At 36.0% G+C, this 14,403-nt stretch overlaps 1 protein-coding gene across 22 annotated transcripts in view; it reads left to right on the forward strand.

Moving 5' to 3' along the window:
• Nucleotides 1-386: 386 nt before the first annotated feature.
• Nucleotides 387-14,403, forward strand: part of LOC135212481 (serine/arginine-rich splicing factor 4-like) — a 36,698-nt gene continuing 22,681 nt past the window's right edge. For 5 of the 22 annotated variants that reach the window (XM_064245937.1, XM_064245938.1, XM_064245940.1 and 2 more), the window contains exons 1-7: nt 387-580; nt 1,129-1,271; nt 1,585-1,693; nt 6,335-6,394; nt 8,769-8,828; nt 11,140-11,199; nt 12,444-12,503. In XM_064245937.1, coding sequence (XP_064102007.1) covers nt 423-580; nt 1,129-1,271; nt 1,585-1,693; nt 6,335-6,394; nt 8,769-8,828; nt 11,140-11,199; nt 12,444-12,503 — 650 coding nt within the window. In that variant the 5' untranslated portion in view covers nt 387-422. The remainder of the gene's footprint in view (nt 581-1,128; nt 1,272-1,584; nt 1,694-6,334; nt 6,395-8,768; nt 8,829-11,139; nt 11,200-12,443; nt 12,504-14,403) is intronic. The other 17 variants (XM_064245939.1, XM_064245944.1, XM_064245946.1 and 14 more) reach the window with 7 other exon arrangements.

Below are 14,403 nucleotides of genomic sequence, written 5' to 3' on the forward strand. Positions count from 1 at the left end.
TATTGTTATGATACAATAAAGTTTGTTCATACTTACCTGGCAGATATATATAATCAAGTACCCACCCACCTCCCCTCAGGGGACAGTGGAAATAAAAATTATGAATAGAAAATGGGAATGGTTCCTGATACCCGCCTCCCAGCGGCGGGAATGGGTACTAACCACCTGGCCGACCACTGCGTGTGTCGGAAGTTTTTAAAATTCTGTCGGACTTCAGAAAATACAGCTATATATATATATCTGCCAGGTAAGTATGAACAAACTTTATTGTATCATAACAATATCATTTTATTATATAAATACTGTACAATTAAAGTTTAAAGGCATTACTACATTTCTTAAACCACGGGTATGATAGATTTGGATGCTCTTGATTTATTAGCAGGTACGTTAGAAGTCGAATATGGCAGGATGACAGGTACATGGAAGTCCTTTCAACGGGAGGAGGCACCCGAGGTGAGGCGGAAGCCTGGGCTGATCCCTGGGCAAGAAGAAAGACCCCACCCCGTTCAAGTCGGAAAAAGAAAACATCCAGAACAAGAAGTTACTCCACTGGTTCATCCTCTCATTCATCCTCCAGGTATTGTCTGCAAGCAAATTTGTGTTCTGTCTTGTGCAAGATTCATCGAATGTAAATAAGTACAGAACCATCAACATTTTGTTTCTTCCTGTGATATTTGTTTGTCCCAGTGTATTGACTGAAAGGTGTAGCTCTTTGATATGGAAACTAGTTAGAAAAGGATTATGTGATAATCCTGTTGCACAACAAATGATTTTTGACTTATTACCATCTGTTACTGTTTTGTTGAAGTTTTCTGTCTTGGTCTCTTTGTTTCATTATTGTCCGCTTATAAAGTGCTAAGAGAGTATGGCTGATGAAGGGTTTGGATAGCACATTTAATTCTCTATAGACTTGTGGTATTTTTCCTTGTTTGTAACAATATTAACATTCCCTCCTTTTTTTTGCTCTTTGCTCTTCATCCATGTGTTGTACAGAAATTCTGTTTTGTAAATTAGGTAGATTTACATTACAACTAGTTGCATCTCTGTATAGAAAGATCATGCAAAGAGCACTAAATATACTTATACATGTCTATGTCCTTATAACATGCTTCATTTGGTCAACAGAACATCTCGCTCCTCATCCTACTCGAGCAGAAGTAGAACCAGAAGTGAAAGTAGAAGCTCCAGAAGCAGCATGGGGAGTCGTAGCAGTAGGTCACGTTCTTCTTCACATTCACCCTCCCCAGGGCGACGACGAGGCAATCACCGTGAGAACTTTTTTATTGGTTTTTTCTTTTTAGGGTTTGATCCTCAGTAGAAAATCATTTAATAGGCACACTAAACACTCACAGCTACTCCAAGGTTATTTTACTTTTACTTGTCTTTTTGGAAAGCTTGCGAAATATCCATTACAGCTTATTGTGATGAATTGGTTTATGTTTTTTTTAGAACAATTCCATATGATTGGTATTTATATTTTTGCTGTGAGTGTTTAGTGTGTGACATATTTATTTTTTGGGAGGATTTTTATTTATACCCAGGTAAACTTGGTCATTTTTTAGTGACATATATTGTTTGCAGATAAATCTGGCATACGTTCTTTGTCCATGAAAGGAAGACCTCCTCCACCTACTGGATCTCATACCCGACCTCCGATACCCCGCAGACCAGTTGAACCCAGAGACCCAAGGTATGTTTGACAGTGTAGTATTATAATGTTAATAAACATTATATTTTTCTGATATCTAATATGTAAGTTATATTTAATTGTCATGAAACATCCAGCTGATTATCTACCTTGGACAGTAGAATGGCTTGGGATGTATCATTCCATTTGCTGGAAAACTGTGACAGTTTCTTCTTTTTATCAGATTTTTTTTTTTTTTTCATTTTAACTTTGAAGTTACTGGGGTTACTTTGCATATCAGCCCATATGTCGTCATTTTTCTGACAAGGTTGTTCATTTGTTCGTATATGTACAACTCTTTATTTCTTGTGGTTATATTTTTCTTTCTGTGGACTGCATTCTATTTATCAGATTTTTTTTGTTTTTGTTTAAGTTAATCCTCATTATGGACTCTTGCCTATGAGTAGGTGTACAGTGAGAGTAAATGAACAACTAAAATTTGAACTTAAATCTTCAGTGGAAGTCATTAGCTGTACAAACCTTTGGTCTTAACATTAGGATAATCTTTTAGCACCAGGTGAAATCTGGTAGACTTGATAAAAAAAATGTGTGTAATCCAGGAACTATTTGCATCTGTGCAGTTTGCAGCCTGTGACCTTTGCATTGCGGAATAAATAAAAAAGAAGTGTCAGGCATTTGTATATTATTTATATTAATGTCATTCATATTTTATGCTCACAAGTTGATAAGGATGAATTGGTTGTTTGCTAGGGTTTGAGGTAATGCATTGCTAGCAGTGTATTATATATCAAAGAGTCTCCATAGGATGGTACCACTTATAATGCCTAACACAGCCTTTTGTAGACGATAATTACTACAGGTTCTTTGCAGCAAATCCTCTGCCCCATCTGTAATGTCCAAATACTTCAACTTAACCAATATCCAATTTTCAGTTCTTATCTAAGAACAAACCTTTAGGCCAAGACTTAAGTGAGAATGTGGTAAACTACTTTTTGATCAATAGAAAACTTCTTGTGTATGAGTTTCAGGTAATATAGTATTGGGACGATAGCAGTGGATTCAGCTTTTATTCCATTTGTGGCCTCTGTGTTCTGAGCCACTCCCCAAACATTTTGTTTTGTAAGATGGAGGAGTCTTGAAGTTTTGATCATTTGGTATTGTTACTCCTGACAAAATCTTGCTGTCTGTGTACCTTGATTACTGTATACACTACACTGTTTCTTCCTGCATGAGGAAAATTTCTAAGATTCGTAATGTTTATTTATTGCACTTGATTCACTTCTCAGATTTTTTTATTTATTGTTTGGACTTCTGGTATGGAAGCAGTATTTGACTCGGACAAAATTATATATGCATGTCAGAATTCATTCATTTGTTTGTGCAAAGTTGGGTATTATCTGGGGTTGTTAGAAGTAAAATTCAGCTTCAGAAAAACATAGTGGTAGTACTTCTCTGCTGTCATGTTATTTAAGATTTTTGAAAAGTGCAGTTATTCCAGCTTGTATTAATATATTAAACTGGAAAACCAAAGAAACATACATCCAACTTAAAAGACACTGAAGTGTGTAGCATAACCTGCAATAAAAGTAGTCTTTAAACATAGATAGAAGTTGATAAGTAAATTGTACTGCACTTGCATACATACATGATAGAAGTTGATAAGTAAATTGTACTGCACTTGCATATATACATGATAGAAATCAATAAATAAATTGTACTGCACTTGCAGACATACACTGGTACAAGCCTACATAGGTCAACAAAGTGTTTCACTTTCCACTTGTATTCAGGCACTGTAAATCTGCTTCCATTCGTACCTGTCAGCCAAACTAAGATCGGATGTTTGTTACTTCGTCAAGATTCAGCTAGTAATGGATGCCATTCATTATGAAATTCCATACCTTATGTTCTTGTGAACGTTATATTTTACTTCATAGAGTATCAAGTTTTAAATATTTTTAGTGAAGCATCTTGGAAAAGGAAAAGGAACAAAATAAGATATGTATAAAGATATGTTAATTTTATAGTGTAGCAAGTAAGAGATCTTGATACTGCTGAATTAGCTGGCTTTGGGCAGGTTGCTGATGTTTTGCTCATTATGTCATTGACAAGCTTTACCTTACTCTTTGGTGATTAGAATTATACAGTGCAGTCTGCTTAAAGTTATATGCTTGGTGTTTGGCAGTGGTTTTATGGTCTGCATTTGGGTTTTATGGGTTTTTACTATCTTATGCATGCATGGAAAAGTTGTGGTTCTTTGTTGCACAAGGTAGTCTCATCATGTTGTTCCTTTGAGTCCCATTGCAACAGAAACACTATACAGGCGGTCCCCGGGTTACGACGGTTCCGGCTTACGACGTTCCGAGGTTACGACGCTTTTTCTTAAATATTCAATGGAAAAATCCGTCCTGGGTTACGACGCTTGTTCCGAGGTTACGACGCTGACGCTTCCGACGCTCCGAGTTAACGACGCTTTTAAAAAACGCATACTATGATAAAAATCCTTTATAGTTTAGCACAGTATATTAATAAAAATAAGTTTCTGGTTAGATTACAACAAAAATTTTGAGATTATGATGATTTTCGACACTTTTTATGTTGTATTTTTCTATGTTTTTTAGTGACGCCTCATATGCGGAACTAGTTTCCGAGCGAATGAATACATACTAGTTTACATATAACAGTCCAAAAGCGCAAATAATGAAAAAATCATTGCTTGTTTCCAGTAATAATAACAAAACGAAGTTTCTGGTTAGATTACAACGCAAATTCCAAGTATCCAAAGAGAGACATTATCCAGTAATTTGATGATAGAGAGAGAGAGAGAAGAGAGAAGAGAGGAGAAGAGAGAGAGAGGCCGTCTCCGACGCTCCGAGTTAAGGACAGAGAAGTGTTCGTTTCGTTAAACGGCCTCTGACTCATGCCAGTAAATGTTTTGTTGATACTAATAATATAAGCCTATTTAAAGATACGTTTACTTTAATTAGTCTATGTGATACGTAAATAGTAATCAACTGTTCTTGTAGCCCTCAATATTTGGCAAAAAGAGAGACATTATCCAGTACGTATTTGATCAGAGAGAGAGAGAGAGAGAGAGAGAGAGAGACGCTTTGGCAACAATGGTCTCGGGGTTTTTATAGCTTCCTTCTGCTTGATGATCGTGGATATTGTAGAAGGATTTCGACCATACTCGTTTGCCAAATCGACGATACGAACGCCACGTTCATGCTTTGCTATAATTTCATGTTTTGCTTCCATCGAAATAATTTTCTTGGGTTTTTTCTTATCACCTGCTTTGTCTTTAGCTTTGAGACCCATGGTTAATAATAAAATAGACAAAATAACACGAAAAATAGGCGCAAATACAACGAACTAAACAACGACGTGTTAACATGCAGCACCAACAAACAAACAGACTGAACGCCATTTATCGGTCGCCTATACAACTAACACTCATCGCAAAATCGTATCTCAAATATTTCGTTGTATATCAAAGCTTGTATTTTCGCAAATTTTCTGTTATATCTCAAAACATTCGTATATTAGGGCAATCGTATGTCAAGTTTCCAATGTAATTTGATCAGAGAGAGAGAGAGAGAGAGAGAGACGCTTTGGCAACAATGGTCTCGGGGATTGACGTAACGTTTATTTTCTGAACAGATAGGACAGAGAAGTGTTCGTTTCATTAAACGGCCTCTGACTCATGGCAGGAAATGTTTTGTTGATACTAATATATAAGCCTATTTAAAGATACATTTACTTTAATTAGTCTATATGATACGTAAATAGTAATCAGCTGTTCTTGTAGCCCTCAAGATTTTGCAAAATCACTCCAGGTTGTACATAAAACTTCAAGAATGTAGTGTCACCAGAGGATTACAATAGTTTTTACCTTCAAGAACCAGCATTCTTTTATGAAAATAACTCCAGGTTGTACATAAAACTACAGGAAACAACATGTAGTGTAACCAAAGGATTACAAGTAAGGTTTTTATAACTTTTTATTAGTTTAAGACATATTTCCAAGCGTCGTTCCGGCTTACGACGCGTCTCAAGAACGGAACCCCCGTCGTAACCCGGGGACTGCCTGTATATCTGCAAACAAACAAGACGTTTAAGGGGATAAATTCAATATATATTCGTTTTGAAACCGATTTCCTTTTTATTTTTTAACATCAGATAAATTCTTTATGCTATTTATAATTTTATATATGCCTATATTTATCGTTTTATTTTATTTAAAATAACGTCTGACCTATCATTCACAATATACTGGGGTAAGTCTGTGCATAAGTTGAATTAAATTTTTGTCATCTTTTTCAGTGTTTTATCACTTGAAAAAAGTTTTTCAAGTATTGGTTTTACTAATTCTTTGTATATTTATTTTGTTAATATTAAAAAGGGTATCCCTGAAAAAAGTTTAAGGGCATACTTATTACTTTTCATATATTGCCCATTTCTTCATGTAAACTTGAATACTAATAGCAAAGTTTCTTGGTCAGCTAGTGAGAATAAGAATTGGCACAGGGTGAATTGTCTTTGCTAAATTTATTGTCAATGGCCATATCCTGCATGCAATTTCTGTGCTCTGCTTGGTGCTCAAGAGGTGTCACTCCAATCACCAATGCGCTTGGTAACTTTATCCCTATCTGGTTTAACAGCATCAATTCTCTTCCCCTTCAGGATGCTTAACATTCCTCGTCGCCCAGAGTCCAAGTCAAGCAAGATGGATTCCAAAGACAGGTGTGTGTGTGTGTGTGTGCTGTAGGCGTATGTTGGTCAGATTTCAGTAATGTGTTCTGGCAGTGCTTGTGACTAACTGTATCATTTATTAATAGTATGTATTGAGTCAGCTGCTGTACAATTGTTCATTGTTGCATGTGCTTTACTGTATTTATATGCAGTATCTTGATGGCTTCACTGAAGTTTTTGCTGACTGTTAGGTCTGCCTTTTTTCATAGACTCCTACATTACATCATATATAGATCCAATTTCATTTTCATCTAAGAGATGATATAACATCGGTTTGACAGCTCGGAAGTAAAATGCAAAGGAATGCCATAATAACATCAGTAGTTTTCCTCTCCCCTTCATCATTAGTTTATCTTATACTATATATATTCAACATTTAAAACCCATATTCCAGTCACGTGCTTGTGCTCTTGTGGTGTTTTTTAAAAAAAAAAAAATTAAATTCATAAAAACTCATTAATCATAAATAGTACTACCTTCATCCCCTTCCCATTTTTTGAATTTTTTCCAATCCCAGCCCACCAGACTCATTTTATTGAAGATCCAAGAAAGTTTCCATTCCACGAATGCTGCCCTACTTACTGCCACCATTTCTGCTTTGTCCTCCCCTTTTTTGTGGGTTATAGCTCAGTCAGCAGGATGACCTCTAGCTATCATTGCTTTCATTAACCGATTTCCATTTCCTGATCATCTTTTTATTATTTTTGAGTTATTTTAGGAGGTAACTTTAACTTTGTGACCTTAATAGTATTAGGGTCCTGTGGTCAGCTTGTGACATCAAACTGACTAATGTATTTCAACTATACATTTAGTCAGTTTTCTTTACCATGCAGCCAGTTATCTTTCAGGGTACATATTTGTTTTTGGCATCTTCCATTCTGTAGCATTTCATTGAGAATTCCTTCGTCTCTCCTGTGTTTTCTTGTATTTTTTATGATCTTGTTCACTGATATACACCAGTTTTCTGTATCCTCATCGCTTGAAATGCTTAGTGTACGCTCTTTAAAGAGGTGGTAATTGTTTACATTGTGAAACCATTATTGTGTGCCAGTAGAGTCGATGAATATAAAGAAATTAGGTTGAAACTTGTCATTAATCACCAAGACAAAAAACCCCATGGAGGGGGTTAGTACCGTCAGCACACATCACACAATCACCGTAGGCATTACTTAAGGTTCTTTGCTGCTTCCCTTTGGCCCCTAGCTGCAACCCCTTTCATTCATTTAACTGTACCTCCTTTCATATTCTTTCTTCCGTCTTGCTTTCGTCAATCCTCTTCTATCAATTGTTTCTTAGTGCGGCTGCTTGATTTTCCTCCTGTTACACTTATTAAACTTCTTACTCTCAATTTCCCTTTCAGTGCTGAATGACCACATATGTCCCAGTGCTTGGCCTATAGCCTAAATTCTATACTATTCCTTTCAAAACAAGAAAATTTTTTATTTGTCACACTTAGTCATTCAAATCTCTAAGCACTGGTGAAAATTGATAAGAACTAAAATCAAAATTGGCCAAATCTAAGAACACAATAGACACACAAGAAGAGAGTTTTTCTGAAAGGAAAACGCAAGGTCCATGAGCATGTATGCACAGCACTGGCAGTCAGCAAGCAGATCTTCACATTTGGGAATAAAGTGTCTGGAATCTATAAAGACCCACAATTTGGCACTTCTGTAAAATATTGGTTTGTAAGTCAAGCAGATTAGCGCCGATTTTGAATTACTAGAGTAATTTCAATTTTTCCAAAGATCTACCAGAGTAAGAAATAAGTTTTCTTTAGATATTTTTGTGTAAAGACCGACATAAAGTTTATTTTTGGCCAGCCAGTAGTTGCATGGGAATTGTGTAAGTAATGTGAAAGTGCTCAGGTCATTATATGACGAAAAGGAAAGGGCTGTGTAGAGGCATCATTTAGCGTTCTTTGCGTCATCTCTTTGGCCCCTGGCCCCTACCCGCAACCCCTTGCATTCCTTTTATGGCGCCTCTGTTTGTATTCTCCCTCTTCTGGCTTACTTTCCACTCATCCTAACAGTTATTTCAAATTTCAGTACTGAATGACCTCATAAGTCCCAGTGCTTGGCCTTTGGCCTTAATTTTATATTTCAGTTCCAAATGGAAATGGAGAAAGGAAGCCTTTAAGGTTAGAAATTCATTTTGGTTATGTGATGCACAGGAGAGTATATGTAAGATGGAAGAAATAACCTTTTATTGATATTGTTACTATTGCCATTGTTTTGTCGATTACTATTGTCTTGCAAATCTCCATTTCCTGTAATTTTTATTTCCATAGCTTGTACATTTTGTGTCACCATTATTGTATGCTGCCGTCTTGTCGTCAAAACTGAACTTACTTTCTTACCTGTAGGATGCTCAATATACCCAGAAGACCAGAATCAAAGGCAAACAAGTTGGAGGACAAAGAAAGGTGTGTTTTTAGTATTATTCATGAATTATAGAGTTATGAAAAAAATGTTGCTTGGTTAATCATCATTTATGAAGGTTCAATTATGCATGGGTTTGCTGTTGGTAGCTGTTAAACCAGAGATCCATTTTTTAATGGAAAACCTGTTGTGATTTGGAATGTTAGCTGTATGTGGCCTTTTGTACTTTGCCAAGTGACTTTTGTCATTATTTCATCTAAGACACTTAAAACTTGTATTCTCTCCTGTTTATTTATATGAATTAATGGTCAGCATGAATATTTATAATTGCAACAAGAGGTCGGGTAAGTCTGTTTTACCATCCTTGTGTGTAAAATTATTTTAATACTTTTCATATGTGCTGGCCAGAATTTATGCAGAAATTTTTTCATTACTCATTCAAGAAGTTGATTTTCATTTATGAGACTGGAGGTGTTGAATTTGTATTGCTTGTTGCTTGGTTTTTAGCTGTGGCTCTTGAATTGTTTTGCCTGTAAACCTGAATTTTACCCTCAAACATGGCAGTTGTCATTCAGAGCAAAAGAAACAAGAAAAAATTGGTGCTATTGTTTTCTAGGCCAAAAACTCTGTGCTATTCCCATTTTTTCTTTCACTGTTTCATCTTTTTCATCTATATTCCCCTCATCACTGGACGAGTGGGTTCCATACTTGACTGTCAATCTGGTAGTCAGAGTTTCCTCCTTGCGAGACCAGAGAGGAATTAGGGGAATATAATTCTGGTTTTTAGAAATTCATTTCTCAATATAGTGTGGTTCGGATCCCACAATAAGCTGTAGGTCCCGTTGCTAAGAAACCAATTGGTTCCTAGCCATGTAAAAAAAAAATGTAATCCTTTGGGCCAGCCCTAGGATAGCTATTAATCAGCTCAGTGGTCTGGTAAAACTAAGATATACTTAACGTTTTCCCCCTTTAATTTTACTGGACTAGTTTTCGGATGTCTATACTGTAAAAAGCAGTATTCTTTTACTGGTATCAGTCTTTGCAGTGGTCACCTTCTGGTATTCAGTGGCTTTTTCATTGATTTTTCTGGTATTTTCTGGGAACAGCACCTTTTGCAGTGTTGGTAATGGCTCCGGTTATTCCTGAAAAAAAATTTTCTATTTGATATTTAAATTTTTTGGTGTCAGCAAAGTAGGGTTGGTGCTTAATGTTGTCATGCAACAGTCTTCTAAGTTTGATTTCTTCTGTGTTGTTTGAAAGGTAGAATAAACTTCCTTACACATACTTTTTGTATTCCATATTTTTCTTATCTAAGTGTTAACTAACAGGTGTCATTAACCTTTGTTACGGTGTTTCTGGAGTATGTTGATTGTATTATCAAGTTATTTATATCACATCACACTTCTTTAGTTTGTGTGCTTGAGGTACAAGTTATGGTTTTTTCATAACTGTGCCCTGTAAGTTATATACATTGATAATCTTGCATGTTGTACTTATTTGAAGTTGTAATTTTAATTTTTTTTCTTGTACCACAATACCTTTGTGCTTTTATACTTGTGGTGTTCCGCTTGGAGATTTTGTATATTTATGATGTTCTGCTTGTAAATTTTGTATTTATTATCCAGAGTAACTGGAGAGTTAATGAAAGTAAAAGGTAGAAATATGGACAAAGATTAGTATTTGGATAAAATTCCACGATATATTTTCTCAGGATTGATATTTAAGCCCAACCATGTGAACTTGTCTTAACTAAACTACGACCTAGGAGGAGGACATAGGGGAAGACTTTCATCCTCTAGCTAGTTCTCTTCTCTTATTCATATATAGCCTCCTAGGGACATAAATCATCTTTCTTGTTCAGCCTACACATATACGTACATATTCAGGTTCCTTGATTTTCTCTGAAAATCTTTGCCTAACTCGTATTGAGCCTTGAGTACCTTCCTAAGTAAATTCCAATAAAAAATTATTGCACTAGAGTACAGAATTTTTGTTGACAAATACCACAAAGAAAAAAAGTGTTGTAGGATTATGTAAAGGAGAAAGTAGCAGAAATGATAAGCTGCTGTGTTCTTAAATGGTCAGAAGATTTAATGTGAGAACTTATCATAATAAAAATGTTGAAATTCTAACACCCATATTACAATGTTTAAACTAAGAATGTACTTTCAATTAGGCCAGTCCAAATTTTGGTAGAAGTTTTACATTATAATATGTGATGTTTGAAGAGTGAGTCATTGATTGCCATATATTGGACCACTCACCCTATGCTTGATTAAGGGAACTGTCTTTTAAACATTGTTGTTCTTTCCTATCAAGTTGTTACTGAAGAGCTTACTCTCTCCGCTTTCTTAGGATGCTTAATATTCCACGGAGACCTGAGCCAAAATCTAGCAAGATGGATGCTGTCGAGAGGTTCGTGATTTTCTTACTATATTAAAATAACTTTTGCTTTCACTGTAGAATATTCAGGTATCCGGTATAAGTATAGATGTCAGCAGTAAATCAAAAGTTGTGGTTCTTGTGTAACTATTTTAAAAGAGGTGGTGCATTTTGGATGGTTATTATTACATACATTTAAGGTTTGCTTGTTGGATGTTTGATTTTATTGTTACTCTTGCATTTTAAGAATCCACTTATCACTGGAAAGTATTTCTTATTAATTTGCAATGGAATTCTGAAATTCTGCTGCGAACCAAGTTTCTCGGAAAAAGAAAAACATATTTAATCATAGATTCTAGTTTCTGCTGTACTAAGTCAGATTCCTTTATATTATTGTACAGTATACTAGTACTTTTTTTATTGATTGTTCTGTATTTCTTTAAGTACTTGTTAAGGATTGCTGTTTTACCATGCATGGGAATGCCTGGTGAATGTAAGAAAGGTCATTTTAACTTTTTGTATGTATGTGCATTTATTTTAAAGTTGCCGCCTTGGGAAAAGACGAGTTCGTACGAATTACAAACTTACTACTTTTTAAAGGCCTAGTTGCCAGAATCCAAATTAAAATGAAGTAGAGCTGGAGAGAGGCGGGGATGACCCTTCCACCTGCCAGGGTAGCCTGTTTTATTAGCCAAAGAGGAATGTGTATCAAATGTTATTCAAACTTTTTCTGTTAATATCATAGTATTTATGTTCAAGTAATAAAGGCCCAATACATGATATTGTTCTCTGATGGCTGCCACCCACAAGAGGCTGCACATCTGGTAGGTTCTTCTTTCAGTGAAAATTCATAGCAAATCATTACATGAAAGCAATAGTACGTAAATAAAACGAAAAATATTAAAGTGTTCTTAAGTGTAACCCAAACTCCAAGAATCAGAGACTTTATATCACCCAGAGTTTGTGACACTAGAAATGCGACAATTAATGTTTTGTGGCAACTGTGTCTTCATTTCTCCCACACCCTTTGTTGGGGGGGAGGCCCGGTTGGTTAGCGCCATCAGTGTACCATATGCAGTTAACTGTAGTCATTATTTAAGGTCGTTTACAGCACCTCTTTGGCTGCTAGCTGCAACCCCTTTCATTACTTTTACAGTACCTTCTGTCATATTCTCTTATTTCCATCTGAATTTCCACACTATTCTAACAGTTTTTTTTCATTATGAGCTTTAAGGTTTTCTTCCCATTATATCTTTTATACCTTTTTACTTTCTTAGGATGCTTAATATTCCACGGAGACCTGAGCCAAAATCTAGCAAGATGGATGCTATTGAGAGGTTCGTGATTTTCTTACTATATTAAAATACTTTTGCTTTTACTGTAGAATATTCAGGTACACGGTATAAGTATAGATGTCAGCAGTAAATCAAAAGATGTGGTTCTTGTGTAACACTATTTTAAAAAAGGTGGTGCATTTTGGATGGTTATTATTACATACATTTAAGGTTTGCTTGTTGGATGTTTGATTTTATTGTTACTCTTGCATTGTAAGAACCCACTTATCACTGAAAAGTATTTCTTTATTTGCAATGGAATTCTGAAATTCTGCTGCGAACCAAGTTTCTCAGGAAAAGAAAAACATATTTAATAGATTCTAGTTTCTGCTGTACTAGTCAGATTCCTTCATATTATTGTACATTATACTAGTACTTTGTTTATTGATTGTTCTGTATTTCATTAAAGTACTTGCTAAGGATTGCTGTTTTACCATGCATGGGAATGCCTGGTGAATGTAAGAAAGGTCATTTTCACTTTTTGTATGTAGTATGTGCATTTTAAAGTTGCCTCCTTGGGAAAAGACGAGTTCGTACGAATTACAAACTTACTACTTTTTAAAGGCCTAGTTGCCAGAATCCAAATTAAAATGAAGTAGAGTTGGAGAGGGGGGGGGGTGAACCTTCCACCTGCCAGGGTAGCTTGTTTTATTAGCCAAAGAGGAATTTGTATCAAATGTTATTCAAACTTTTTCTGTTAATGTCGTAGTATTTATGTTCAAGTAATAAAGGCCCAATACATGATATTGTTCTCTGATGGCTGCCACCCACAAGAGACTGCACATCTGGTAGGTTCTTCTTTCAGTGAAAATTCATAGCAAATCGTTACATGAAAGCAATAGTACGTAAATAAAACGAAAAATATTAAAGTGTTCTTAAGTGTAACCCAAACTCCAAGAATCAGAGACTTTATATCACCCAGAATTTGTGACACTGGAAATGCGACAATGTTTTGTGGCAACTGTGTCATCTCGAGTGCCTCATCAGTGCACCTTATGCATTTAATTGTAGTCATTATTTAAGGTCGTTTACACCACCTCTGGCCGATAGCTGCAGCCCCTTTCATTACTTTTACAGTACCTTCTGTCATGTTTGCTTATTTCCATCTTAATTTCCACCCTATCCTAACAGTTTTGTTTCATGACGAGCTTTAAGGTTTTCTTTCCATTATATCTTATATATCTTTTTACTTTCATTTTCCCTTTTGTTGCTGAATGACCTCATAGATCCCAGCACTCGCCCTTCGGCCTTAATTTTATGTTCATTGCATTTCTTCTGTACCAGATTGGCTGAAGATTCATCAGGAATATTCATCTTTTTGGTTAATCATGAAACAATCCCCTTAGAATACAGTTTTCCATAGGGTGAGTTGACATTATCTGTAATGGTTGTCAGTAAATCAGTTGTTGATCACTTTTCTGACTAAAGCCAGCAGCTACAGAGTTCACTTTAACATTTAGTTGTTCCGATACGTAATACAAACCCTCGGTCCTTTAACAATAGGAAGGTAACTAGCGGCAGCTGGGACGGTCGTAAGCTTCGAACAAGGGGAGAACGGTAGTTAACTGCTTGTCCGATCGTGCGCGCGCCCGCGCGCCCGAGAGGTGAAGAATCACTTTTGCTTTCGGCCGCGGGTGTGAAGGACGTGTTCGTCATCGCTCTCTGCCCGTTTCATCGTCGTATGCTTTGTTTATATTGTGTTTTCTACTAATGGTTTGTTTGATCTTGAAAATGAAACTGTAAGTACACTGTTTTCATTTTCATTACTTAATTATGAATCAACATGGAGCTATCGCCGTAGAGGCGGCGATTTCCGCTCTTTTCATGAAATTGAATTTAATTATGTCTCGGTGCCGAGGGCGGGCGCACTCGCGCCGAGTCATGTATTTGGGCGAAAGTGTGT

Source organism: Macrobrachium nipponense, chromosome 41 (genome assembly GCF_015104395.2).
Source record: "Macrobrachium nipponense isolate FS-2020 chromosome 41, ASM1510439v2, whole genome shotgun sequence".
Classification (NCBI taxonomy): domain Eukaryota; kingdom Metazoa; phylum Arthropoda; class Malacostraca; order Decapoda; family Palaemonidae; genus Macrobrachium; species Macrobrachium nipponense.